Source organism: Neolamprologus brichardi, chromosome 3 (assembly GCF_056152115.1).
Source record: "Neolamprologus brichardi isolate AB-2024 chromosome 3, ASM5615211v1, whole genome shotgun sequence".
Lineage (NCBI taxonomy): Eukaryota > Metazoa > Chordata > Actinopteri > Cichliformes > Cichlidae > Neolamprologus > Neolamprologus brichardi.
The window spans coordinates 34,643,192-34,668,321 of record NC_142106.1 but is presented as its reverse complement, the minus strand read 5'-3'; the positions used below and the strand labels follow the sequence as shown (position 1 = coordinate 34,668,321).

The window sequence follows — 25,130 nt, the reverse complement described above, 5'->3', positions numbered from 1 at the left end:
TAACTATGATAGCCTTTGTTTCACACTCAACTTTTGAACCTTATTTGAGCAAAGCACTGAATGTAGCCACGCTTGACTGTGTGAAAAGCACTTCTGCAATAATAATAGCAAGTATTTAGTAGCTACTTGCTATTATTACTGCCTAAGGGTGTGATTTAAGGCCCTCGACTTGACTTTCAGCTTTTCTAAATGGCCAGATAATTACATGGAAGCAGCATGAAATAGCACCAGAGGATATAAGGTTGTAGCTGTTGCTGGTAAGGGTAATTGACAGATTTCATCAGAATACAAGATTGCTTGTAAAATGTCCAACTTACAGTGCAGATGCAAGAAATTATTTACCATTAGCTTGTAAAGCAGTATAACCTCTCAATCTCATCCATTTTTGGAGGTCTTCATTAACAGAACACTAGGTGTATGATTCAAATTTCCATTCAAAATTATTTTATTTTCCTTCCGTTTAACGTCTGTTGTCCTTAAAGCTGCAGTCTGTTTTGTGGCCTTTGACCCAGCCTTCACTTCATATCTGAAAAAACTCTGACACCTTCACATACTCCTGTGCCGCCTCCCATCGGTCCCTTTGTGGTTTTTCCGGGGCCGTGTTGCAGTTGAGCAGACAGTGTGAGCAGTCATCTCTTTTGATGGGCCCCGGGCAGAGACCAGTGGGCACAGAACAGCTGAACCCAATCAACCTATCGATCTCGCCTGGGTTACTTGGGCGAGGCTGGCCTAGTGCACATCCTCTGCTCCAGGCTACCCTCACCTCGACACTCCCCCACCCACCCTCACCCACACCCCTCTGACTCAACATCTTGAGTCTTACTTTACACTGGTTGCCAGGTTACCATGGAGACCGCTGGTCCCATTTCTCTTGTCTAAGTGCTTCTTTCAGTCAAGCTAGGGTGCTCTCCGTCTCTTTCCCCTCAGTTTTATATCTCTGTCTATCTGTCATTCTCCCTGCCTGTCTCTCTGTCTCTTGCTTGCTCCTGCTTCAGCTTATACGTGCACACAGGTTGCTTGTTATGCACATTTGGAATACATTTAGATAATACTGAGATAGTCATTACTTTCAGCAGCTTCTTCTTCAAAATGCACGCAAAATGAAACACTGTCTTCCTCATTGGAAACCTCTGCTTTCTGTCCCTGCAAGATGTCTGCATGAGGGCTTGTTAGGTAGTAACGGACTTATACTGTGTGTTTGTGTGTGTGTGTGCGCGCCCAAAAAAAAATCTATTTACTTTGGAAAATGAATGAGAGCAACATGAGTAGATTGAAATATTTGCAAATGACATGCAGTGCTTGCATATAAGGCCTCTTGAGTATGAGCAATCCCTCTGAAATAAGACCAATAGTTGGAGAAATCTCATTAATCTCATCATTGTAGCCGGGTTATTATAGTGCATGTAAACCTAAGTGACTGTTAGTAATGTATTCTCCCAAATATTCTTAATGCGCTTGGCTACAACTAACAAATCGCCATCATGTGGCAGTAATTTCGCTTACTGCACCCATGTCAACAGAAGGAGCACCATCTGTATTGCCAAGCTCATCTCACTCCTTTGCCTAGCCTTTTTCAGATTTACAGAGCTCTTGCTCCAAATCGTGCTGGAGCAACAGTGTAAATCTGATTTAAAAATATATACATATATATTGAAGCTATAAATGGGTTATGTTTATCCTTTTTTTTTCCCATCAGCACTTTTTAACTTTTCTGGGTCTAATGTAGAAATAATATCCTGAAAGAAAGGGGGAAAAAAACACTCCTGCATTAGAACTTTATAGATTTTAGAGGTGCATGGTGAGACATATTGATTTACCTGCCCCCTTCCCTCCCCCCTATCAATTTCACCAAATCTATTGCAATCACACGTAGGCATACACATTTAGCACCCCCGGTCCCCTCCAAAACTACTCCAAATACTGGACACCCCCGTAACCCCTGCCAAGCGATACTGTGCTGTTTAATTGCTCTCTCAAATCAAATCAATAACAGTGAGGTATGTGTTGGGGTGGGGGCAAAAAAAAATAAATAAAAAAATCAATTGTTGCAGCTTCACGGCCGAGTCAGAACGGGAGAAGCAGGAGTGGATTGAAGCGGTGAAAGAATCGATTGCCGAGACACTCTACGACTATGAAGTGGCAGAGAAGATCTGGTTTAAAGAGGCCAATAGAAGCTGCGCCGACTGCCGCGCGCCGCAGCCGGAGTGGGCGTCGGTCAATCTGGGTGTGGTCATCTGTAAGAAATGCACAGGTAAGGAACACAGGTATGCTTCTCTGCTTCTTGTGTAGACACACACATGCTGGATGGAGGGGGGCATGCTAATAATAAACATAATGTACATGAATGTTTTTCAGAGTCTCAGTTTTGTGCCAATGAAAGCCGCCCGTCAACAGGCTTAATTTAAAAGCTGCGATTCCTCATCTATGAGGATGGATCCTTGGATTATTATATTTAAGCAGCTGAATTATGAAAACACATAAAAATGTTTTCTATGGCTGTGAATCAAATAATCTTAAATGTTTTTCTGGGAAATATGATGGAAACAAGCCCTGTGCCTTGTAATATTTGTCAGCTAATGCAACAACTACTGCAGATTAATGGTAACACCCTATGTTAGGTATATTTGCCAATAACTAATTGTTTAATTACACACATATCAGCAGCACAGTGGTTTTAACCCCTATTAGTCATTGTAGAGTAATTATTTAAATACTGCGTATCAGTAGCAGATGTGGAAGTTGTTATAAATTAATTATGATTAAAAGTCTTTCTAAGGCCTTAGTGAGGCCCCATAAACGCTCACTGGTTTGTTAGGCCTACATACCAGTGAGCGACCTTCACTCACTTGGGAAACAAGTATATTCCTTGACCAGTTGGCGAGTGGTCGTTGGAGGTTGCTGGCAATCTGTAGGTGAAACTGCTAAACGAAAACCTCATAGAAATCGCTTTGGCCACCAGCAGGTTGGCACACTCACCTGTAGTTTGCATGACCATAAAGGCCTTCAACATAAAAGTTGTGCTTTCTGAAGCATGTTGACTACAGGGGTCAGGCACAGTTTTTACTTTGACCTCTCTGTTTCTGGTTTGCACCACACTTGGCTAGTAGTTGGCCAGTGTTTGCAGACAAGTCTTCCATGCAAGCTACAGGTAACCATAGCAGTCTGCTGTTGATCAAAACAAGCACAAGGAGGCTTTTGGTACAGCCGATTTTACCCATTTCTTCAGTGTTAAGACAATTTTATAATTTACTCATTTAAATGAAAAAAATCAAATTAAAAATGATTTATCTAAATACTTCTTATAAATAAAGTTAAATGAACTTGTTGACTTGAACTCTTATAATGTAGAGTTCTGCAATAAAGTAATGACGACTTTAATAGATGCTTTAAAATGGTTAATAAGCAGCCGATGTGCTTTTTACTATCCTTAAAGTTGACTGTTTATCTGGACGTAGCATTTTCAGTAGGAGAAAACATACACATGTGCAACCATTCATGTGTGTTTGGGGGGAATCACAAGTTTGCACTATGTGGCTATAAAAGCTCACAAGCAAGGCACAAAGCAAACCAGCTGTAAATGCCAGCAGAATATTATTTCCTCTTGTCTCTCTGGAGTCATAACTTATGGTAAGAAACAAAAAATAAACACCACGCCGCGTGTAAAAAGTTATGACTGATGCTCAGAGACGTGCCAAATTAAAAAGGGATGCATGTTAGTGCTCGGCTCCTCTCTGTGCATGTGTGGCCTGATGTGTATGCCTGTCTGAGCGTGTGCTCTGACCAGGAGGCTCTTTTGGAATAAGATCTCAGGTGATAAGCCACATATGGGAGTTGGCGTCTGGCCTCTGGCCTCTCTAATCTGTTTGGCTATACTGGATGGCTCAGATGAAATGACAACAAAGATTAAGCCACAGGCGAGAACTTGGGGGATCCCGAACTCCTTCTTGACCCGCTAAACATGATTAGAGAGACGTGGCAGCCATGCTTGATGTGCAGGGATATCTTGTTGGTGTGTAGGTGCTTTTCTTTATTTTTTTATTTGTGTGTGCATGCCTATACACCCCATCTTCCCCCTCCAGATTTCTCCCAGAGTCATGCAATTTAATGCAATTCTTCACCTCACCTCTGCAAAGCCTGTGTAATTGGTACACATCAGATATCCAACATCTCCTTTCAAACAGCCTTAAATGATTTCATTTGCTGAGGTGTTTAATATTACATTTTGTCGGCACGCCGGGAGCAGGAGGGGTGGATATTTGCTACGAGGGAAGCTGTCCTCACACTGTGCTCTATTTTAAATTGGGCTGTGGTCCATTTGGAATACCAGTGACTGCTCATGCTTTTAATTAGCGATCTGCTTTATTGTCATGCACAATAAAGAGAAATGCTGAACAAGAGGAAGAGGAAAGAAGTAATGAGGAGGCTAATGGTAAAAATGATCCCAGATTGTCTTTTCGTCTTTTCATGCTAAGACTGAATGGATTTTAATAGTCTGCAGCTTCAGTCTTTGATATGAACAGCTTAAAAATGCAGTATTTTCTCTGTGTTTACATACACTTTAAGAATTGATAGGGTCTGTTATATTCAGAGAGTATTAAATTAATAATAGTGATTTTTTTTCTCTGTTAATATTTACAGTGTTATCTAATCACAAATGCAGTAATACATGCATTTGTTCAAAGGTGTTTTTGGATACTGTCCGTGTCTACCTTGAACACTTTGTAAGATAACCTTGCCCGGTCTTCTAATTATCTTTGAATTTTTTTATTTAAAAAACACAACAAAAACTTTTATTTCTCAAGTAATCTAAGGAGCTTGGATAGAAGTTTCTTGAAGGCGTTTCATCTGAGAAGCTTCTTTGGGTCTAAGAGTTCTCCAGCTCTAGTTGGAGTTGTATCTTTAGAGGGCCGTTGACTCACATGTGCTGTATCTAATGAGCCATGGTGAGAAAAAGGGTGCGGGTCATTATCAGCAGAGGTTTGGGGTAAAACCATTGCGGGACCTTACCTCGCCCTATCATGTGACTTACTGAGATGAACTGACACACGATGTGAGTGGTTGTAGAGGCGCCTTGGAAGGGATCTCAAAACTGGATTGTAGGTGGCAGACAGTTGGTGTCGTAAGCCACCCCCTCTGTTCAAGGATGATCGTTCACTGTGCACATGGATGGCTTCTTTCACTCCTCTTTCAAACCATCTGTCTTCGATGTCCTAAATGGGAACATTGACATCCTTGAAAGAGTGACCTTTGTCCTTTAGATGCAGACGTACAGCTGAATCTTGTCCTGTGGAGGTGGCTCTTCTATGTTGTGCCATTCCTTTATGAAGTGGCTGTTTGGTCTCTCCAATCTTGAGTTCTGAGCTCTCCTCGCTGCACTGCACACACTACGTTGTTTAGTTTGTGTTTGGGAGTTTTGTCCTTGGGATGACCCATTTTTTGTCTGAGTCTATAGTTGTGTCTGATATACACTGGGGATGTCGTGCTTGGAGAAAATTCTCCTGAGTTTCTCTGATAAACCTGCTACATAAGGAATGACAGTGTTCTGTTTGTCCTTCTGATTCGCCCTAGTTGGTGTCTGACCTTGTTTACTGGGCATCTTTTCTGATTTGATGAAAGTCCAATCAAGATAACCACATATTTTAAGAGCTTTCTCTACATGTATGTTCCTTTTCTTTCCCTTCAAGCTTAGAGGGAACGTTTTATGCCCTGTGTTGCGGGGTCTTGATTACTCCAACTACCATTACTTCTGGTAAACTTCAATGTTGAGGTTTCCATTCTCCTCAGTGAGGACAGCACAGTCCAGAAATGAGAAACTATTATCCTTTGTATCTTCCCTGGTGAACTTTGTTTCTGTCCACTGAGTTGATGTGAGCAGTGAGGTTATTACTTCTTGGGTAGTTTGGTCATTTGGTTTTAGAACTAAAGAAGGTTCTCAGATGAGAGGTGAAACTTAAAGTCCAGTCACTTTTCTTTCCAGGCTCCTTAGATCACCATGACCTGGATGACTGGTGCAGTTGTCTGATAAACAGCATGGCTTACTGTCTGATATAATGAGCTAACACCCTTCCAAGATGTCTGGCCACATCTTGAGTGTATTTCATGTAATTTGTCTGTATTTTTGCCTGTGCAAGGCACCCATACTCTACAGATGTAATAACTTAGCAATCCACTTTTTCCTCTACCTCCAAAAACCCAAGGTAATATTATGCAAAATGCTAAGATCAAGGCTTCTTGATGGTTGTGTATGACTCACTTTGCTGATGTCACGGTGACCATGCCCCGATTTTACAGTCTTCAGGTCAATCCCACATTTCTCTCTTATTTTATTTCCTCATTAAATTAACTCACCTCTCCATCTATGCACTCATTTCTTTGTGTCCTTATGCTTACTACCCAAGACAGCTACCATAGGAAATGCCAGTGCTTCAAAGACCTTACACTGTGCTTCACACATATAATATAATAAACTTCTTTAACCCAAGATGCAACTTGTAGGCATGTCCACTGGCAACAGTTGCCATGGCAATGTGAAATTACAGGGTTCATTGTCTTGCTCTGCTTCCTCATGACTTGTCACTGAGTGAAGGGGTCGAGAGGAAAAGGAGGGGGAATCCACACAAGCACATAAGGTTGAAAAAGTACTCCGTGTGATGTGGATGGAGTCACCGGGAAAGTTTTTAATTGGGGGTGAAATCCTTTGTGGGTTGAGCATTAATTTTTTTATTTATTTAATTTTTGTGTGTGAAAGCTGCAGTTATGGGAATGCCTTTTTGTGTGTTGTTTTTTTTTTCCACCAGAAATATGAAGACATTTACAGCAGCCTATTTATATGGGACGATCTCACTGTATACCTGGCGGCACATGCGCATGCATGCTTCTTTCAGCTTCATTACCCTTACATAAGTGAAAATGGTCCTGTGGTGTTGCAAAGGCTCTGTGGATGTAGCATGGCAATACTCTGCTGCAACCACCCCGAATAAAAATGTTTCACTCCTTCACAGGGACAGACTCTTACTCTTTGGCCTTCATTTGTCAAGTTGGACTTCTGATCTCCAAGACTGTTATTATCCCTGACATTTTAGTGTATTTTTTGAGATTGGGAAGAAAATAGATTTAAATGTAACCCTAGACCCCACTGCTGTATCCACCCTCAAGATGTGTAGAGAATAAAAAATAAATTGTCTTAATGGCAGGGAAGAAGGTTATCTTTTCTTTTTTTTTTGTCTTTTGGGTCTAATGCTACAGTCACACTAAGGAAAAGAGTGGTTGGAGTCTGCGGCATGACCAGAATTAGTGCATTTGTGTAACATGAACTTCCAATCTCACTTCCTTTGAAATGATTCGTAGTCAGATATAATTTTCGAAGACACTTTGGCGCACAATGGAGATGATGATAAAGCAGCAATAAGGTGGACTCAGCTTGGTGTCCGGATGTGATTGAATAGGGCTAAGTTGGCAATTAGAAGAAATCTGTTTGCATTAACAAATTGATTCACTGTTATAAATCAGTGAAAATTGCAAATCTGTTTTGCTTTTCCAAAAGGCCGGGTATACCTTGGACAGGTTGCAGAGGTTCACATCAACTTTGTTCATTCAGAGTTCAGCCAGAACCTCGTAGACCTGAAAGAGAAGTTCTGACATTCCTTTAAAAACAGTGACGTAGTTGCTGAAGGCTGCTGATTTAATTGCATAGTCACTAGGAATATAACCAGAGTATAAGTTGAACTTATTAGTGCAGCCAGGCTTAGATTGATTGTAATGTGTTGGAAATCTATCAGTCAGTCCAAGCTGCACTGCAATCGTTTGGAGACAAGTTGCCTTCCGTTACTCGACCCGTGCAAAATCAAAAGTGATCGCCCAGAGGTCAACCACTGAGTGACCAGTTGGTTGCCACAACTACTTGTAGTTAGTCGCCAAATGCTAAAATAGTCCAAGCAATTACCAGGAAAAAGCAGATTGTTCTTAATAGCAAATAGGTTACCAGTCAATTTTAAGTCTATTGTGACTGAGCTACAACTTAAGAAACATTTAATCTGCTATAAAGAGGAATCATCTTATAATAGTATTGTTATTGCACTAATTTGATTGAATCAATCTAAGCGGCAAAAAGGCCCTGATTTGATCAGATTTATTGATTTGCCAAGTAAAACAAGAACAGAGGTGTGTGATATCTCCTAGAACGATATTTTAAGTTTGACATGTTTATAGGTCTGAGTTTGTTGAACTAATAATATTGTTTAAATAATACATTGGATCATCTTTACGCAGACTTTCTTAATAGGGTAAGACATTTATGTTCAACTCCTAACCTTAATTATAACTTCAGATAGGGTGTGGATTTTAAGTTAGCACCACATTTAATTTTGATATACTTGATGTTGACGAAGTCCCTGATCTGACTTCACCAAATTAACTAACAGGGAAACATTTAGTTACCCGCTTTTTCATGCCAGAAGACGCTTCCAATAGTGAGATACCGAATGAGGTTTGAAAGTGAACATGGCGTTCCACAGGATTTAACACTGGGTCCACTGACGTTTGGATGACGTGGCATACGTCGCGTTTGTGACCACTTTAAAACTCCCCTATGAAACTGCATGTGAAGTGACATTTAAAATGAAATGACTTCAGAGTTCATAGTTATTGGTGCTGATGAGGAAAAATGTCTATAAAACTTAGAGGTAGTATAAATGTGTTTCTGTCTAGATGCCCATGAAAGAAAGCGTATAGACTCAAAACTGCTGTGACAGGAAGGGTGGCACCGTCCTTTTGTCTCTAATGAATGCACCAACTGATCACATCAAGCCTGACCAAAATGAGACGTGTCTTGGCATATCAGATTCAAAATCCAGTCTGGGAGCAATTAGACCTGTCAGTTATGTGTCCTTGTGAGTGATAAACAATTTTTATGAATGGCACATGGCTTAATAATAAAAATACATGCAGGGTAGTACTACTATGCCTATGTAAGTAATGCAAATATTGACTAGTTATAAACAATGACTTCCTAGTTAGCTTTTCTAAAAAGAAATCTCTTAAGTGGCTTATAACTCAAAGACTTCTCGCACTTGTGTTCTCTTGAACTGTGTCAATATAGCTTTTCACAGCTCATAGCCCCTCATTTTCATTTACAACTGCTCTACTAGCGAATAGAAGACGATAATGAGATCATGCCAAATCTAAATATAAAATTATCCGCCATTACACACAGGACAATAATTCACATTCACACATACAGCATGTTTCTGTCTAATGTATTATGCATGTGTGCTCTGTCTTTGGCCATAAGCAACCCCAGAAGCCTCTCGTTCACCCAAATAAACAGGCCGACCAACAAACACAATGAATTACTCATGATTCATTAGCAATTAATGGCCCTCGTTCTCTGCTTTCATTTCCAATTAGGAGAGCTGAGGGGACTAAATATGTCTGTTGTGAGTGAGCGAACGAGCTCGCGGTCATGCTCTGTTTCTCCATCTTGTAACTGCCTGTTTATTGTTTATTCCATCACCAGCATTTGGTGTGAGTTTCAGCACGCCGAGGAGAACACTGTGCATATATGTAAATCGTTATTTTTGCTTTTTAATGTGACGTTTTCAGGGAAAAAAATGTAGCCTGAGAGAGCCTTGTGAACCCAATGGGGGAATGAATGTGTGAGTCTGTTTGTGTGGCTGTGCGCTAATATTGATGACCGTGTCTTCATGTGTGCCAGGACAGCACCGCTCTCTCGGGCCAAGTATTTCTAAAGTGCGGAGCCTGAAGTTGGACAGCAGTGTCTGGAGCAATGAACTAGTGGAGGTAAATGTCATGTGTGTTACTCCTGTCTTTACCTAATCCCATTATATGAAAGTGTATCCATTGTACTAGTACTAATCTAAAAGACTGGGAAGATGCTAGACAGTTCAGCAATGATGATCAATGATCATTTCAAATCACAGTAATACCTCTGCAAATAATTCTCATCCAAACGTGTCACTTTGTACATGTTTTGCAACCCCTTAGCTCTTTCTGGAAGTGGGGAACAAGAATGCTAACAGTTTCTGGGCTGCTAATCTCCCCCTGGAGGAGGATCTCTACAGGGAGGCTTCTGCGGAGCAGCGGGCCACATTTATCCGCAGGAAATACAGGGAAAGGAAGTACACGAGTGTCCTGGAGGGCTTTAATGACCTGGAGCAGCTAAACAAGGTACAGAAATTATGGATGTACTGGAGCAAAAGAAGCACCAACCGAAACTGAAGCTATAGAAGTCATGTTCTGAGGTGTAGTGGCAGTCATAAATAAATGACTTCATGAACAGTTTTCTATGAAGAAGAGTTCAGCTGATATGCTAGTTTACTGACATTACCACTATTGGTGTTGGTGTGTTTGTTGGCTGCACTGTCCACGCTATATGCAGTGGTGGTACTGTGCAAAAGTCTTGAGCCACACCTCAATTCTTTGTATTCCGTCCAAGGAAGCCAGCACTCTTGAGCAGCAGTAGTTGGACACTGGCTGCTTTTTCATACATTTTTACTGAAAATTGTATCTTTAGGCACTTTGTTAAAAGTCAGTAACTTAATGAGTTGGTGGCTAAATAAAAAAAGATGGCAGCCCAAACGAGTGACTGAAAGTTGTCTGCTTAAGTAAGAGAAACAACCATCTACTTTGCAGTGAAGCTTCATCAGAAAGGTTGGCTGTCAAGAAGCCATTTGTAAGGAAGGTAAAAATGCTGGACTGAAAATCAGCGGCAACAGCTGTGACAAATTTGAAATGTTTGGTTCAAACCGAGAGAATTGTAAGGGGAGTGTCCAGAGTCATTAGTTAAGCATGGTGGTGTTGGAGATCTTTCAAAATTTAAGGAATTATGAGCATAGAAATGTATCATCAGATTTTGATTCGCCACATAATACGTTTGCTTGACAACAGCTTCATTTTTCAGCTTGACCATGATCTCACACACACTCCCAGTGCAGTAAAAGCATACTTGGATAGAAAAACACTCAGTGAAACACTATCAGTCTTGGATTAGTCTCCCCAGAGCCCGGACCTCAACATTATTGAAGCAGTGTAGGATCATCTTGACAGAGAACCGAACAAACTGCAGAAACATCCAAAGAAGAGCTCTGAATGTCCTTCAAGACGCCCGGAGAACTATTCCTGAAGTCTGCTTAAAGAAATGACAAGAAAGCTTGACTAAGAGAGTTCAGACTGTGTTGAAAAATAAAGGCGGTAAAACCAAATATAACTTTCTGTACACTGTATAAAGTCTGTTTTTGACTTATATCTTTGTACATTATCTAATAAATCACTTCCCCTATTTCCCATTTTCCTCCCAAAATATAAAGAAACTAGAGGTGGCACAAGACGTTTGTACAGTACTGTATTTGTAGTATCTGTGCTGACTCAAGCAGTGCCTTAGTGGTAAGTTGGTAACTCTATCCATCCGTTTTCTTAACCACTTTTCCATTTCAGAGTTGTGAAAGGGCTGGAGCCTACCCCAGCTGCCATACTGCAAAAGGCCGGGTATACCTTGGACAGGTTGCCAGTCTGTCACAGATGCTTATTAGTTTGTTTATGAATTTTCCAGCAATATAATCTTACAATGATGTCATCATGTACAGAATAGAAGCTGATGTCCCACTTTCTGAAGTTCTACCAGCCTAAAAATCACCATCAGCCACAGAAATCAAGTATTGATCGTACTCTGCAAGGAAATAGAAGAGACTTCTTCTGACTCCTCTAACCACTTTAAACAGATTAGAACATCTAACAGTACTCTGTGTATGTGACTTGATGGATTTTGTCTGCCTTTCTAAGCTGAACAAATGTGGCGAAGGTACAGCAGGTCCACAGCCGACTACCCTCATAGTCCTGAGCATATAGCAATGCCCTTAACATTAAAGCTGCCATTGACTTTGTCTTTAGGCAAAGACACGTATGCTACACCAATAACCACATTACTCTGTTGACTTGTGGCTTCTGTCTCAAGTCTGCAGTCACTCTACCTGCCAGTTTTAAGTTTTCCACATCAAAAATGCCAGCTAAAATATTAGCACCAGTCAGCATATGTTTACAGGAAACAATTATCCTTTTCTGTAATGTTGTTCCCCCAAGATAAATGTGTAAAATAGAGTCCTCCCAACTGCATAATGTAAGTAAAACATAAAAAAACACAACCCTTGCAGACCTTGGGTGTAATATTTCTCTGTCTGCTTAGCTAAGAAATTTTAATTAATAATGGGCAGTGATAGCAGGAGTTCCCCGAGCATGAAATCTGTTTTATAGCTTCGTTTGTACCTTTAAGGAAAAGTGCACATGGTACACTCCATAAGCTAAATCCACTAAACTTGAGAAAGCCCATATTTTCCTGACCTTTTGACCATTGGTAAATCCGCACTTTAAGCCTAAAGATGCCAAAGGAGAAGTCTTATCGATCTCAAGTATAGGCATGTTGGTGCTTAGGCCTTGAGGTTTAGGGTTTATTGCTGCTGGAAAAAAAGGAGAGGGTCTGCCTTTTCTGGCCTCCTTTTAAGAGCTCTAAGCAGTGAAGCAGTTTCCACCGGCATCAGCATTTACGCAGATCAGCCCCCTTGTATTGTTTTCCTGCACCGAAAGAGGGGGAATGGAAATGTAGACAGGGGGAATGAGGCGAGAAAGTAAGGAAGAGATATACTTGCTAGCTAAGTGGAAAAGTGGATTAGGATCCACAACAGAAACGCTTGGGTTGGTTTTATTACGACTTTGCCAGCTTTCGCGCGAGCGTGCGCTTTGGGGTGTGCGGCGTGTACATGCGTGTGAACATGTGTGCTCCTTCACTTGAGATGTGTGAATTTGCTGTTCTAGTGGGAGCTCTTTGCAGGCGGGTGCAGGAGGGGAAGTTTAACACAGAGTGCAGCACCCCGAAAGAGTCAAGCCACTGGAGAGGTAGAGGCGTTTTAGTGTGTGAGTGCACGAGGGATGAATGCAGGGAAGGGCTGGAAGTGGCCTTGACACACTTGAAGTGTCATGGAGGCACATATAGAACACGACACATGCAGCTAGGTCTATGAGTACGTGGACATTAACACAATTCTAGACTTTATTTACTGCAAAGGACTTTTATTCAAGCATTATAACAATCCTTATATTGTAAATGAAGCTGGTGTGTCCAGTTATTCTTGGGTACTTATAAAACTGAGGATTGTTTAACCACTTAAATTAAAACTGAAAGCCTGAACATCAATCACATGTTAATTCTTTCATTTAAAATCCACTGTGGTGACCTGCAGATGTAAAATATGTGCGCCAAAGTGCACTAAAACACTAAAAAGTCTTCAAAACAACTCTATACATCTCCACACAAACTAATGAATCACAAATAACGTGTTTAAAAAAAAGAGACCAAAAAACCCCCGGTATTTTTAACATAAACAAGGACACTGAGTCTAATCTCATCGGACACGCTGTTCCACTTCTGTGTCACATTTACTTACTGTAACACAAGCGCGAATATGAAATAATAAAAGCTATATAAAACCTTTTTCCTCTGGGACTCCTCTCGGGACAAAGACAATAATACTAGCAGTTTCCTTGTTGACATTCAAGCAGTTTTTTTGAAATCATGCGATGGCATTTCAACAGGTTTTATGGGGCTCAGGGGTCACGAGATTTACTCAGTGCATGCCGCAAATCACCGTTTAAAGCGTCATTTCAGGTAATGAAGTAAAAAAAAAAAACGCAGTGATTTATAGGTGACTGCGTCAATATGTTCCCTTACATAATCCCAGCAGTGTGTGTTGCGATGGGATTCTTTTTGTTTGCAACCCATCGTTTTTTTCCCCTTCATTTAATGCGTACTCTTCATCCCGCTGCCTCTCTTTCTCAGTCCCATTTCCCCTCCATTAGAAGCTCATATCCTAGTGACCTCCACTAACTCTCCGCAGACCACATGACCTAGAGAGTGCGGTGTCAAAGGAGCTTCTTATATCATTACACACCCTCGCACACACGCACACACTAACCCTCTTGTGGCCACGGTAATTGCTATGACACGGAAGGTCATTTCCAGAGACGACACAGAATAAGGCCAAGTTGCAAGGGACTATTTTGCCATAATCTGACCCCATCTTCCGTGTGCGGGAAAAAGACAGAGTGTGTGTGTGTGTGTGTGTGTGCTAAAGTAATTATAATTTTTTAAAATCTTTCTTCACATTAATATTCAGTTATTGTGCTACTGATGAAGATCTCTATCTTTTTTTTTTTTGGCACAGCTCTGGGAACACGCATATTTGAACATCTTTATCTCAGTGCAGGGCCTTTGTGTGGGTGACCAGGTTATATCGACGGGTACTTCTGTTTGTGCGTGTATATGCACAAGGCTCGGCGTGCCTCACTTTCAGATGGATATTGCTTGTTTGTGGCGGATCGATGCTGCCTACTGACTCGGCTCAAAGCCCAGTGAAAGGAAAGGTTGTTCGTTGAAATTCCGCTATTTGCCACTCGACTCCTCCGTTGATCCCCTTTGTTGCGGGTCATCGTGCACGGTGTCACATCAATCGACTGGACAGATTGAAATAGACAGAAAATATTTTCCCTGCTCAGACTGTGTTCTTCAGACTCTTTTATCTTGCTTATCTTAGCGGGATCACAAAGTATGTCTGCATGGCCAGACACCACACTCGCTCTATAACGACGTCTTTCTTCATTTTATAGGCGCTGTTAAAGGTGGAATGTAAAGAAGAGTGTATAGAGGAAATGTATTTATTTACCTTCCCGGCTTACGTGAAACCAGTGCGGCGTTACCTTACACCGCATTTAGTTTGATGTCAGCAGGGTCTAAAGAACATTGAGTCTGTATTTAAATGAAGGTTAAGGCTTCACAGGAGGAGATGGGAAGAAAAAGTGAAACTCACAGGAATTAGTTTTAACTGCCTCCTTCTGTTTAACCTCTTAGTGGCTTTTAGATACTTTTCTTTAAAGTGCAATACATTAAATAAGTTGCCTTAAAAGGTGTTGGTATTGTTTTAGAATGGAGTGTAATAGAATCCTAAGTGGGGCTGCTTTTGTTTTTCTGTCAGGCTTTAGTTAATCTCTTGACACCACCCGTGTTGATGTCCTCCATCACTAGACACCGCAACTGTTACCAATCAGCCGTTATTATGATCTGCTGGAGAAGCTACATTGTTTTTGCTTGATGGAGCAACCAAGACACTGATCCCCGGCCGTATCTTGTACTGGTGGACTGGAGAGGGAACATCACAAGCTATGTGCCAGGAAGCATCAGCGGAGAAAGGAAGCCCAGCTGGCTGGCTCTCCTAATAATATTCTCTCGAGTGGTCGCTTGTCAAAAGCCTCCAGCTATCGTCGCATTTACTCTTTTGTTCATTCTCTGCCTGTCGTTCAACAGGGTTGACAAGAAGTCACAGTCATGGTCTATATACGAAAATATCTGGGCAGCAGTACTACTGCTTCTCATGCTTGACCAGGGCCAGACTGGATGCTACACTGACTCACTATCAAAACTTGAGGTATTACTTGAGTGTCCGGGCCAGTGCAGCTACGGTTTCTCTGCATCGAAGTAGGAAATATGTCTTTGATATAATCGCCCTACTTTGTATTGTTATGAAGCAGGGTTATGTTTATATGCATTTTATTCTTATAAAGAAAAGAACAAAAACATCAGTGACAACACTGTTTTTCTGTTGTGTATAGTGTAGTCGTTTACACATCGGCTTGGCCAGTGAGACACAAATCCCTTTGGCGTTTTGTGAGGAGTGGTTTAGCAGTTTAAAACTCTTCCAAATATTATTCAGTATATAACTTTAAGATTCTCATAGGTAGTGCAAAAAAACCTCCAAATGACACAACATGGTTAGGTTGTCTGTTGTGCTGCACTTCTGGTGACTTTGCAACATATTTTGATTAAAGGTGGCTACAAGCTACTTACTAGCAGCTAAGTGGCATTAACATGTGCAGTAGCCAGGTTAACATCTATAATAACTGCTGGGGGGATTTTTATTCAGCCAATCAGAAAAAGGTCTGCTTAAAGAAGCGAGTGGCTTTAAAAGGAGAGGAGCTAAAAACATTGCGGCTGAACTGAGAGGCTGCATTTAATTTCTTTTTCTTTTTAAATCTATTTCTTGACTAAAAACAAAAAAGTTTTCGGTAGAAATAAATAGAATTTCATGTTTCATTTTTCTCTTTTGTTTTTATGCCACACACCCCACAGTTTCAGTCAGTGATGGTACACTGGAACAGTATACAAGGTGAATGTTGGATGAATAAGAAACAGAATGTTGGCATCAGTAAACTCTTCTTTGGTCATCCATCCATCCATCCATCCATCCATCCATCCATCCATCCATCCATCCATCCATCCATCCATCCATCCATCCATCCATCCATCCATCCATCCATCCATCCATCCATCCATCCATCCATCCATCCATCCATCCATCCTTCCTTCCTTCCTTCCTTCCTTCCTTCCTTCCTTCCTTCTAGTTTTCCTCTGCAGTAGCTTTGTGCCTCTTAGTTGGAGAACCCTGCTCATTATTGAAGTTTCATAGTGACTGGTGGAGGCGTACAAATGTATAAAATTAATGGAAAAACCAACCTCACTCTGTTCCACCAGAATCGCTTCAGTCTGCCTTGGCATTGATTCTTTAGGTCTCTCTTGCGTTGCTGGAGTGATGAGACACCTTTCCTCCAAAGGATACTCCTTATGTGTCATTTTGATAGTGATGGAAAGCTCTCATGTGTGTTGAGTTCTGGTGACTCAGAAAGCCGTGACATCATTTTCATACTTACCAAACTATTCGGAAACCTCTTGTGTCCCCTCGATGAGTCCTGAAAAAGACCATTTCCAACAGGATAGAAAAGGTTCATCAGAGGATCAAGGTGATCACCCGGAACAACGGTGTATTGATTCGCGCTGACCCTCACTCTAAAGGAGGGCATCGAGGGTGCTCAAACACAGCATCAGATCTTCCTCAGAGGAGGGGTCAAGGATTTTCCTTTAATTATTACCCATCTGCACACTGCACTCTTTGTTTAGGCTCATCCTGAACGTTTAATACATGCTCTGTTTATCCATGCACAGATTACATAGTTGTATTTATCAGCTTCTGATTCATATATATATATATATATCAAATATATATATATATATATTTTCCATGCTTGGTTTGTTTTCCTGCAGGAAATTCACTCTATCTTGCTTCATCGCAGCCTGCTGCTGTTCTTTTGTACTTTTAGCTTACTTCATTGTGTTTCATGTCTTTATTCCCACATTTCTCTTTGTGAAAATTGTTAGTTTCATTATATTTAATATGGCCCATTTGTCCTCTTCTTATTTGCTATATTCCTTTTTTTTTTAGCTCAGGGTTTTGAGCCTTAATGATTCCCACTGGGAGTATTAAAGTTTGATCGCATTTTAACTTCTCTTTTGAGATCAGCGGGTGGAACTCAATTCGTAACTTTATGTGGTTTTCTGACGCCGCTTTATAGACTCTTTGTCCTCTATCAACCTGGCAATCGCGCATACACGTACGCAGCAACACCACACTGCTCCTCCTACACAGAGAAGTGAAGCCATACTTACATTTCCAGAGATTTTTTTCACTGTCTCTATGTCTGTTTTTTTTTTTTTTTTAAGGCATTAATCCAGCTACAGAAAGCTACTTAGAAATCCAATGAGCTGCTGCTCCACTTCTTCAGTCTTTTATTAGGCTATCACAGCAGGAAATGGCAAGTGGCAGGTGGACGTCCATAAATGAGATTTGTGACCACTAAAAATGAGCCTCGGGAATCTGATTCACAAACACGCCGAAACTGCAAATAAAATGTGAGCGAAACTCGCAAATAAGCTCATCACGGGCCCTTGTATCTTCTTTTATGTGTGAAGGCGCTGTGTGCAGCTGTGGTGTCCTCTGATGTGCTGCAGACCATGGCGCTCGTGTTCAGCGGGGCAGATGTTATGTGCGCCACCGGGGATCCAACCTACTCCACCCCGTACCTCTTGGCTCAGCGCGCTGGCCAGAAGCTGCAGATGGAGTTCCTGCACCAGAACAAACTCTGCGGTAAGCAACTTTGTTACTGTCTCCTCTCACTTTGAAGCATCCGAAAAGCGCGTTTCCACTGCGCATACTCGTTTTGCTTCAATAACAAAGGGAACGGGAGTTGTACTCGGAAATTTTTCCGTGGTCAGTGTTCAACACAGTTGAGGTGCCAAGGCAACAGAAAGAATAACTCATGTATTCTTTTGGCCGAGTTAAAAAAAAAAAAAAAAGAAAAGAAAAGAAAAAAGCTGACACGTTCTCATAAATCTGTAAAAAAGGCCTTTAAACCAGGTGTGCAAGTTGGACTTTTACAACCATCAGCACCACATATATTCTGCCCCTATTCCTTCTACTTTAACAAGCCAATCATGTTTAAAGCCCATACTCACCGCTGTGCCGCCACGTTCATAAAAGCACAGTGGGAGTTTTTATTTTTTCCCTCCCTCTCCGCCATGAATAGGAAATAAAGACAGAAAACCCCACAAATATGAAGCGGGTGAGTTTTAAGTTAAAAGTTCTCTCTCCCTTTTTCTTTTTCTCCATCTCTCCCTCTATCTACTTCCCCCCCTGCACCCACCTTTTGTAATACCCACCTAATGTCCCCGGTTTGGAGGCACACCACAGATGTGCTGTGTCGTGTGGCTTCCTCGTGATGGATGTGGGTTTTTTTCTTCTCTTTTTTTGCCGATGTTAAGGACGTATTAAATTAAAAGCGCGAGCGGGGCTGCTGTTGGCTGAGGCAGGTGAGGGAGACTTTCGCGGGGACTGTAGTTTACATAATGTATGCGCCGCATCTGTGTGCACTTGCCGGCACCGAGCCTGTTAGGGACTCTCTAATTGCTAGCGTGGGTCACCTGGTTACTGTGGCAACGGCCATTACTTGGAGGTGCGCTGGCAAAGCGTGCGAGCGGACGGGCAGATAAATGCGCGCGCATTCTTGCGGCACGCTTCAGACGTACTGTCGATCTGAAACGTGTAGAAAGGCCACGTCTGTGTGCTCATTATGTGCCTGCGAGTTGCAGGGCTTCATCATTAACAGATAGACGTGTATGAACAGAGCTTTGCTTTCTGAATAAACTGAACATCTATTGTGGACAAGCAGGTCCAGGGCCAGGGAGGCTACTGAAAACCAAAAATATGACTCCTGCAGACTGACTCTATTCTTTGGCTGTAACGGAGGGAACAATCACCACTGCAGCACTTTGGAAATTAGATCTAAATGACAGAGACAAGGAAGGGGCTCCTAAACGTAAAGTTTAGCCAGAACAGAGACCTTAAGGATGACTAAATGTCTCTATATATGTGAAACTGGCAACATGGTACCACAATCTTTTCTTAATATCCTGAAATAGCAGCTCAGTATCCCCTGAAATTACATTTATATTTGACAGTTCTGCAGCCACATGATTTATGTTCAATACCAACTTTCAGTACCAATGTAGGAAGCAGTGTGCCTTTTATTTAGTAAGGCAGAAAGTACAGATGTGGAGGCTGTGGTGGTTATGTGGCTCTTTGCAGGAGATCAAAGTTTAGATCTTAGCTCAGCCCAGCAGTTAGGCTGGGTGTCAATTTGCATACGTCTTGCATCTTGTACTTGATGCAAAATAAACTCACACTTGTGTAGCGTGAGAATTTTAGCCTTAGGCTGTATATAAAAGATGGACATGAGAACAGTTTTTGAATATAAATGCCATCTTCTCAGTATTTTACAATCAAAAGTGAGGAACAAGGACACTGCATATGTTATGGTATGGTTTAATCACAAAGTCTGCTCAACCCAAAAAATTCTAGTGGGTATTATACAAAATAAACATTTTATATGGCTTGAAACTAGTAATCTCAGTGTCCATCTAATGCTACAGTCACACCAGAGAAAACAGTGGTTGTTGATTGCAGCATGATCAGAATTACAGCGACTGTGTGCTATGAACTTGTGATCTTATTGACCCTGTGCACGAGAAAATGCTAACTTCCTGGTTTGAGACCGGATGTAGGGTTGTACATTTCCGGTAGCTTTACTTTGCGGTCAATCGCTACTGCGAAGACATACTCCAAAATCATGTCCAAAACTCGAAAACGGAGAGATCGCGTTAAGTTACAAAGAGCAGAAGGTGGGAACACTCACCACTGTTGTGTCATAAAAAATCGAATGATCAATTTTGACGTTTAAGGAGTTTAGATCGATCAGTTGTTTACATCACTCAACACAAGCAGAACTGCATCACTGCAGCAGAAGACACATCGCCCACATTCAGAAGCACATCTCTGTATAGTGACTGGTCTTATGATTTAAACAGGCAAATGTTCAGCATTCAAACTACAAGTGAAGAATAGTCAAACCAGAGGTTTCTGCCGTTATGTCGATATCAGCTAGTCAAGTACACACCTACACAGCATGTTAACAAACCGTGAAAAAAAAGCCACACAAAAAATGAATGATTGCTGGTAACGGTTTCTATACATTAGTATGTACGAAGGGTATGTTGTGACTTACCTTAAAAATTACAGTGGTCCCTCACTATAACGCGGTTCACCTTTCACCTCGCTGTTTCGCAGATTTTTTAGTGCAAGTTTGCATGCTTTTTTTTTTACGTCACGTTGTGTCCTGGGTCCTGCATCCTGATCGCTGCAGACGATCTCCTCCGTGACGTCTCTCCTGTACAGTACAGAATCGCTGCATCGATCGCTGGCAGTGTGACTCTGAAGTGCAGAGTCAAACACGATGTCCACGAAACGTTTTGCACCATCAAAAAATAAAATTGGCTACTTGATTTCACCTATCGCTGGTTATTTTTAGAACATAACACCCGCGATAAACGAGGGACAGCTGAGAAATATAACATTTGAATCCATTTTCTCTTTTCCCCTGAGGCGCAGGAAAAAATATTGACAAGTTGATGAACATCATTTACAGATATATTGGGTAAATGCCCAAGAGATCTATAGAAATGTAAATCGCCGCTTGATTCATTCATTTGCTTAACTTGTTTTGGACCGTAAACCAGGCGCGAATAGGACACCGGAAACAAAGCTCCCCACAGGAGTTTCCGCACCGGAAGTAGCATATGCTAACGTGCACGTAGTCTATTGCCTGTCGGTCTGTTTATCAGTCAGATTGTGATGTAAGTGGGTCAAGCTGGGGATTGAATGCAATCCGTTAGTGACAAATCGGTGAAGATTACAGTTCTGTTGCTGTCAACAGAAGCAAAAGCTGGCATCAGCTCCTCACATTCACACTTCAACCAGAACCTAGATTTAGAAACTCCTCCACAAATAGTGACGTAGTTTCTGCAAGATGGAGATTTTACTGCAAAGTGATGTAGGCAACCCTGCTTTTATATAGGAATATAACCAGGATACAACCAGATGGCAACCAGTTGAGTCCACTGGTCTAACGAGCTGTTACGCTCATTGGAACGGACTGACTCAGATTGATTCCAGTGTTTGTGTTGAGTGTTTACAGATTTAATGGCAAATAAAATTATTTACAATTAAATGCTGCCTGTTCAAGTCAGACTGCCTCGCTGGGAACCACCTGTGCAGTCACTTTGTGATTGAAGGTGCTGCACATTCAACCTCTGGACAACCAGTTGTGGCAGCTATTTGTAGTTGGTCACAAGGAGGTTGGCAACCTGTGTTATTTTACTGTGGCTGGACTTTTATGCAGGCTTTATGATTTTAGCAGAGCGTGTAGCCTCTCACTGCACACATTGCTCAGTTCTTTCGCAGTGAAGATGACAGCGTCCATCCATCCATCCATCCATCCTCTTCTACAATTCAGGTTTGCAGGTGGGTTGGAGACTATCCCAGCTGCCATAGGGTGAGAAGCAGTCTACACCCTGGACAGGTCGGCAGTCGCAAATCTAACACAGATATACAACCATTCACACTCACACATTCGGACAATTTAGAATCACCAGTTAACCTAACCCCACTAACTGCATGTCTTTGGACGGTGGGAGGAAGCCGGAGTATCTGGAGAGAACCCACATAGACACACGGAGAACAATAATGCAGAAATATGATGTGAGAGACATTCTAGTTGTTGATTTTTATTTTTTTGAATCATAATCCCAGTTTTTTTCCTACCATTGCAGTGAGATCTTAGGTTTATATGGAGCATTTGTATCGTGCATGTGTTTGGTTCTGCTTTTGATTTCAATTTGGCTCACTATGGATGTAGCCAGCGATGCTGCGGGACTGGGACCTCTTTGTGACGATCTGCTGTACACATGCAGTCCGCAGACAGGCTGGAAATGTCAAATAAGTGAGAGACAGACTTGCGTGTTAAGGTCGATTTAGTAAAACGAACTACAGCCACGATCAAACAATCATCACGGTTGCACAGGTGCCTACAGGTAGTAAAGAATTCCAAATAAAAGGCTGAGAGAGGAGACTGTCCTGCTGTTTTATGTGATGGAAAGAAAAAGAAATAGTTGTGCTGTGAAAAGATTAAACCTCACCACAAAATGTGTTCGGACCCCCTCTTCTGACATTTTCCTACTGTTGGACGCATTGTCAGATCCCACAAAGCTGCAGAAAGCAGTGTCTGCATTGTTTTTGTGCGTGTGGGCCCCCAGAGTTTGCAGGCAGACTCGTGAAAATTTTGATTAAACAGAAAATGAACTTTTTCATTTGTTGTGTGCAGCGTTATGTCTGGCAGATTCCGGGAACAATTCAATACCCACATGACACCATCCCTACTGTATAGCATGGAGTTGACAGAGGGAGGAATAAAAGGAGAAACACAGCAGCCAATATTGAGGGCAAAACTGAGTTCAGAGCGAGTTTGGAGTTTGAAAAGACCTCAGCCTTACAGTTGAATTTTTCCAGCAGGATAACGATTGAACACATGCAAGGACAGATATAGGTATTTTAAGCATTTGCAGAAGCAAACCACTATGTCTGGCTGTGAGCAAATTACTTTTTTCTGCCCGTTTGCTTATCTTGTAAAACCCAAATTCACATAAAGAGTGACCTTCAGGCCTTTATTCAACCACCACGTCGTGCTGTAAACCAGACAAATGCGGCCTATTCCAAAACTCGCTATCCCCGTGGTGTCAGACTGGAATGAGCCAGCAATAAACAGGCACCCTGAAGAATTATTTCTCCGAACAACTAAACTCCAAATCGGACTGCCTCTTGGTGTGTGTATAAAACATTCACAGTGTGAATTGTGCTCCCAGTTTGTGAGAATAAGAATAAAGACAAACCCTCTATTATCCCAGGATGCGGCGAAGCCCCCCAAAAGCCAAAAACCAAAGCTGCAAGCCCCGCTTTTCCCAAAACCGTCTCCACACTCTGCTCCCTCCATGGCGGCTAATTTGTAACCCCAGTGTTCGGACATCTGCTGATAGCAGATAGCATGGCCACTTCATTAGCTCCCTTTCTCTGCGTGTTTGTAAGGAGGGGGCCTCCACGGACCTCATTCTCATGCTCGCACCTGCTCGCCTCAAAGCACCTCGGGACACTGTAGGAGCACGTTCCTGTGCACATTACCATCCCGGGTTCTATTAAAAAGCCAATGGTAGCTTTCCGCAGCAGTGTCTCTTCACATTTTAGGAACTCCCCGAGGACAGCTTCGTTGATGCCTCTATTCCTTATAGTCAAACGCTTTCCCTGTGATGATTTCTTGTATATTTCTAAGTTCCTGTATAAACTTCATGTCTGGTGTATCTCTACCTCCAAGGAGACCTTTATAGATGAAATTGTTAGATATAATTTATAGCAGCAGTAGTCGGTGTCGAAACCTCTACAGCAATTTAAGTCATTCTTGATTGAAAAGTCACATGGGGGTGTTATTGTAATATTGTGTGCCATCTTATGTGTTTGAAGGGCAGTGCAACTGTATGTCCATCTATAACCCATTAATGCCAAGTATTCTATATTTGATGCTTGAGTTTTTGAGACTTCTACATCATCAGTGTGACAGGCGAGATTTACCTAGCAGCACTGATGTAGTGGTGCAATATTTAGGCCCGTGGCTTAAATGGAAGACATGGAGGACTGGTTTGGCCAATCAAGTGTTGTGAAACCAGGTAGAACATTCAGCATAACAAGCCGTTAGTGTTTATTGCATATTCCTCTGCATTATTCACCCTCTGAATACAATGCGTGACGTGTGTGGCAGGTCTTACTGCAGCTGGGAGTGACTCTGGTGATTTTTGACAGAACCTACCAGAGAAATGGCTTCGTGGTCATGGCAGATGGTCACCCCTCCCCGAGCCTGGTTCTGCCAGAGGTTTCTTCCTGTTAAAAGGGAGTTTTTCCTTTCCACTGTTGCCAAGTACTTACTCCTAGGGGGTCATTCATTCACAAATGTTGCTTTGTTGAGCTAGTAAGGACGTTTAGTACCTCACATTTGTTCGGGCGTACCAGTTGCTTATTCTAGTGCAGGTTTCTCTGTTTAGAGTCATGGAGTGAAAATCTTCAAGTATGTCTTTTGTTGAATGAACAGTCACTGGTCCACTTTTTTGCAGAATTCTGTAGCTAGAAACATTTCTAAGGGATATAAAGGCTATTCATGTAACGTTATTATCTAGCAGCTTATAGGAAATGAAGAGCGCTCGTTCACAAATAGACTGGAATTTCTACAGTCCTCCTTCTAGTCTTACTAACCACTCAAAGCCTGCGTTTAAACATAAGTTCAGACAGTGCTTTAGTCTGTAAAGTCCTTCTCATTCATGGCCAGTTTAGAATCATAAATGATCCTAACTTGCATGTCTGCATTCATGCTGGAAACGCGTGTAGCCACTGGGAGAACATGCAGACTCTACACAGAAACAACCAAGCCAAAGTTTGAACAAGTAACCTTCTTACCGTGAGGTGACAGTGCCGTAAGACGTCATCAGGGTGAGCCAATCCCAACAAACTAAATGTGGGATAATGTGGGACACGTTAACAATGCTGGGAGGTGGTCAGATATATTATATCTGACCACCTCCCAGCAGAAAGTGGTACAGAAAGTGTTCTTTGGGTTTCAGTAAGGCTATAGCATTAGATAAGCTAACCTTAGGTAAAAGTCAGACTTTAAAATAACGCATGTCCTGCAGAACCAGTCAAAATAATGGGACACTGTCTCCAGATACAGGACAGGGGAGAAGAAGTGCTGTGCAG

The 25,130-nt window shown here is 41.8% G+C and overlaps 1 protein-coding gene and 1 pseudogene across 1 annotated transcript in view; one reads left to right on the top strand and one right to left on the bottom strand.

Moving 5' to 3' along the window:
* The window catches only part of arap2 (ArfGAP with RhoGAP domain, ankyrin repeat and PH domain 2), a 162,424-nt gene that overhangs the window by 63,053 nt on the left and 74,241 nt on the right, over window positions 1–25,130 (top strand). Inside the window, exons 11-14 of the mRNA XM_006801720.3 lie at window positions 2,052–2,251; window positions 9,713–9,798; window positions 10,003–10,185; window positions 17,861–18,035. Coding sequence (XP_006801783.2) covers window positions 2,052–2,251; window positions 9,713–9,798; window positions 10,003–10,185; window positions 17,861–18,035 — 644 coding nt within the window. The remainder of the gene's footprint in view (window positions 1–2,051; window positions 2,252–9,712; window positions 9,799–10,002; window positions 10,186–17,860; window positions 18,036–25,130) is intronic.
* Window positions 4,842–5,596, bottom strand: LOC148104259 (uncharacterized; annotated as a pseudogene).